At 45.7% G+C, this 4,502-nt stretch overlaps 1 protein-coding gene across 1 annotated transcript in view; it reads left to right on the plus strand.

Moving 5' to 3' along the window:
- The window catches only part of SNRPA1 (small nuclear ribonucleoprotein polypeptide A'), a 13,133-nt gene extending 9,103 nt beyond the window's left edge, over positions 1 to 4,030 (plus strand). Inside the window, exons 8-9 of the mRNA XM_010843265.1 lie at positions 983 to 1,076; positions 3,615 to 4,030. Coding sequence (XP_010841567.1) covers positions 983 to 1,076; positions 3,615 to 3,673 — 153 coding nt within the window. The 3' untranslated portion in view covers positions 3,674 to 4,030. The remainder of the gene's footprint in view (positions 1 to 982; positions 1,077 to 3,614) is intronic.
- Positions 4,031 to 4,502: the final 472 nt, after the last annotated feature.

Here is a 4,502-nt window from a genome sequence, read left to right on the forward strand (position 1 = left end):
AGGGTGGTGTCTGCATATCTGAGGTTATTGATATTTCTCCCGGCAATCTTGATTCCAGCTTGTGTTTCTTCCAGTCCAGCATTTCTCATGATGTACTCTTCATGTAAGTTAAATAAGCAGGGTGACAATATACAGCCTTGACATACTCCTTTCCCGTTTTGGAACCAGTCTGTTATTCCATGTCCAGTTCTAACTGTTGCTTCCTGACCTGCATACAGATTTCTCAAGAGGCAGGTCAGGTGGTCTGGTATTCCCATCTCTTTCAGAATTTCCCACAGTTTACTGTGATCCACACAGTCAAAGGCTTTGGCATAGTCAATAAAGCAGAAATAGATGTTTTTCTGGAACTCTCTTCCTTTTTCCATGATCCAGCGGATGTTGGCAATTTGATCTCTGGTTCCTCTGCCTTTTCTAAAACCAGCTTGAACATCAGGAAGTTCACGGTTCACGTATTGCTGAAGCCTGGCTTGGAGAATTTTGAGCATTACTTTACTTGCATGTGAGCTTAAATATATTATTTGACCAGATTTTGACTTGAATTAATTATATGAGCTGGTCAAAGTGGAGGCAACTCTGGTCTTCTCATTTTCTCAGGATGCATTTATCTGAACAGTTAGTTACCTTTGCTTGCTGTCTTGATTTTTACTTTGAAGGACTTGCTGCCTGAAAGATCCTGCTTGATGAGAAATCCTAATTTGGTAATGCTGCCTCCTAAATCATCCAGTGACATAATTCCAATTAACTAGAATTTTAGGGCATATGCACTGATTATTTGCTCTCCTGTAAAAGGGTCTGCAGCTCTTTACCAATTTGGGAACTTCATAATTTGGTTTTGGGGTTGATTTCACTGTGCCAGCAAAATTCTTCCTGCGAGAGAGACTATTTAATATTCGAGTTCAGAAAGGTGGCATGAGTTTGTGTGAGTGTTTTCTGTTAACTGGATGAAAATAACTGTCCATCTCTCTTGTTTCCTGGTGTCCAGAATGCTATAGCAAATGCGTCAACTTTGGCTGAAGTGGAGCGGCTGAAGGGCTTGCTGCAGTCCGGTCAGATACCTGGCAGAGAACGCAGAGCAGGTCAGGAACCACGTTCTGACTTCCTTTCCAGATTAATGATACACTCCTAGTGATTGCAAATTGCTTTAGATGTTACGATCCAAGGATGCTCGAATAGTGCCTCCTTACCATTATAATCTACACAAAATGCCTTTAAATGCTCTTTGAAAAGAAATCATTTGATAAAAAAAGCTTATGTCCTAGGACTCTGGGGTTTTTGTGAAATTTGAGACAAATGTTAGTTCACAGCCATGGAGTGAAAGCGAACAGTGGAAGTGACCATGATGCCTTTGACCCCTGTCCGTGTGGGCCTACTTAGCAGTGGGGAGCATGGGCTCTGGAGCCAGACAGACTGAGGCTCAGAGCATAGCTTCACCAGCTTTGTCCTTGGATGAATTTCTTAACCCCACTTGATCTTAAATCTGTTTGCTCATCTTTAACCAAATAGTAGTAGTGGTGACCTCAGAAGGTTGTTGGGAGGATTAAGAGGCTTCCTAGGCCCTGAGCACCGGGTGTGAGCTGTTCTGATTGTGGACACCGGCTCTGTGTTGGGCAGCATGATGGACACTGACTGGGGTATAAAGTGAAAACTGCTAAAGACGGTGCATGTTACAACTTTGACATGAATGTAACTGGGGGCTCTGTCTAGACCAGTGGCTCAGGGCAAGTTCCCTTGAGGAAATAATGTTTGAACTGAAGCTAAAAGTGAGTAAGACATTCATTAGAGCAGCAGTTCTCACTGTGTGGTCCTTGGGCCCCTGGGGGTCCATGAGGAAAACTCATAAACACCGAGGCATTATTTGCTTTTTAAGTGGTGTGACCATTTGTGCCTGATAGTGCCAGAGCAACGGCAGGTAGAGTTGCTGGTGCCTCAGCCCAGGTACATGGGTTCACAGGACCAATGATACTAGGTGTCATTCTGAGCTGCCGGGTACCCAATGAGGTCCTTTGTGAAGCAGTGAGGATCATTGGCATTCCTGGGTATCACCCCAGGGACACATCATTTGATGTGAAGAAATGGGCCAACATTTGCGATCTAACCTTTAAGAAACTACCATTTTGGGGAATTCCTGGTGATCCAGTGATTAAGACTCAGCTTTCATTGCCCAGGTTTGATCCCTGGTCAGGGAACCAAGATCCTACAAGCTAAGTGGGGAGACCAAAAGAACAAAAGCAAAAAACTACCACTTTTGTCAAGTTTTGGCATAGTATCAAAAAAATATCCACAGCTGCCTGCACAGGCTGTTAAAATACTCCTCCTTTTTCTCACTGCATGTCTTTGTGGGCCTGGCTTTCTTCACACCCTTTAGTCAAAACAACATATTTTGGCGAGTAAAGTGATGAAGGCAGAACAAGGGCCCGTCTACCATTGGGCAGACATTGCAGAGATGGGCAAAAGTGGAAAACTGCACCAACTTTCTCATTATATATTTTTATTTTAGAAAATATTGATACTGTATTTTATAAAAATACAAACATTAATGGTACTAGGTTTATTGTTTTAAGGAATTACTGTTTTTTTAATGCTTTCAGTTTCCAGCATAGTATCGATAAATGTAGTCTACTTGAAGAAAAGTTCTTTGGGTGCTAAAACTAAAGTATTTGAGAACCTGTGACCTAGACAGAGCAGAATGACATTCTCAGGGGAAGGAACACTCTGTGGTGAGAGAGCCTTGCACCCTGGGCCTGAAGGAGGACTGTGAGCCAAGGTCCAGGGCTGGCGGGGGGTATGGGTGAAACAGGCTGGCAGGGAGAGCTCTGAGTCCAGCCAGAGGGCCCTGTAGGCCGCGAAATGAGGGACCTGTGACCCTGAGAACAGCACAGGCTGCCAAGACCCACAGGGCTAATGACAGGCAGGGAGGAGGCTGTGACACGTGGCTCACTTTGGCTGCAGCATGGCAGAATTTCTGTTACTGTGCCTCCCCTTGAGCATGTTATGTGGGCCTGGGCATATGGGGCTTTTCAGTGTCGTCTGAACACATGTGGGGCACCTTGAGGAGAGAAAGGTGGGAATTGTTTGTGGTTCTCTTAGGTTTCAGTGGGCCCAGGCGTCTGAACGGCAGTTCCTGGTGACATTCTCGCTTTCTTTAGTTTTGTGTCTAGAAATGTAGCGTTTGGGTCTAACTGGAAACATAATTTAGACAGAATCACTGGCTGACTATCTGCAGCATGTAGTAGGTATCCTCTCGCATCTTTCTTTGGAAGGTTCCTAGTTTCTTTGCCGATGGCAAAGTAAAGTAAACTTTATGTTTACTTTAAACATAAAGTATAGGCTTTTTATCTTGATAAAACATGAGTTACAGGCTTGACCAGAGTGGGTTAGAACAGCAGGCATAGAGTTGACTTTCATGAAGCAGCTTTGTGACCCATTCCCTAGAAGCTGACCATCCTTCCAGGGCCTGCCAAAGACAGGTGGTCCCTGGACCTAAGTTCCTCTAGGCTGAGGCTGCTGTCGGGCATCTGCACCTGGTCTAGGGTCTGGCAGGCAACAGCAGCATCGTGGGTGGACGCCCACACATGCTCTAACCTAGGTGTGACTTGGCTTTGTGTGTTTTCTAGGCCCCACTGATGATGGTGAAGAGGAGATGGAAGAAGACACCGTTGCAAATGGGTCCTGAGCAGGGCAGCCTCAGCACCTCAGGACGTGTAACAGTCCACCTCGGACAGGTCCTGCCTTGTGTCAGCAAAGTAGAGTTCATCAACATTGTTGAAATGCTCAAAACTGCTGCTTGTAATTTTGTAATACAGATTTTGAAATCTAAAACCCAGTTTTCTACCAGTAGTACAAATAAAGGACACTCTCTGTGCTGCGGGTTGTGTGTCACTGGGGCGTGTGCAGTGAGGTATGGATATGGGGAGTTGGAAATGCAGCCGGGCGGCTCTGTGGGCAGGCTTCCCAGTCCTCTTGAAATGTTTAGATTTTTAAATTCATAATAAAACTTAGATTATCTGTGTGCTGCTACTGGTTGTTAGAATTTGCGATATTGGCTGCATTTTTTTCTTCATGAAGGCTCACAGACATCATTAAAGACAGCCAGGCCCCAGGGCTTTGCAAGAATCAGTGTCCTTTGAAGTTTTTGTTTAACACTCTGCACCAGCATGTGACGATAAATTGCTGATTTGGACAGTTAGAGGGAGTGTGACATCTGCCTGTCAGTCAGTGGGATTCAAGAGATTGGGACCACCCTGGACCAGCGCTTCCCCAGCTCAGTGCACTGTGAGCCTCGGAGGTCTTGTCAGAGCGCAGGGTCTGTTTTGGGCCCTGAGGCTCTGTGCCTCTTGTGGGCTCCCAGGAGCTGTCCCCCAGAGGGGACACTAAGGATCTCCAGCCTTCTGCCCACCCTGGCCTCACCCACCTTACACCTTCAGCTTCTCCAGGGACTCGTTACAGAAAGCACTTCCCTTGCTCTTTGCAAGTAGAGTGTGATATGGGGTCTTACCTCCTGT

The sequence above is a fragment of the Bison bison genome, unplaced genomic scaffold, assembly GCF_000754665.1.
Source record: "Bison bison bison isolate TAMUID 2011002044 unplaced genomic scaffold, Bison_UMD1.0 scf7180017864181, whole genome shotgun sequence".
In the NCBI taxonomy this organism is placed as follows: Eukaryota; Metazoa; Chordata; class Mammalia; order Artiodactyla; family Bovidae; genus Bison; species Bison bison.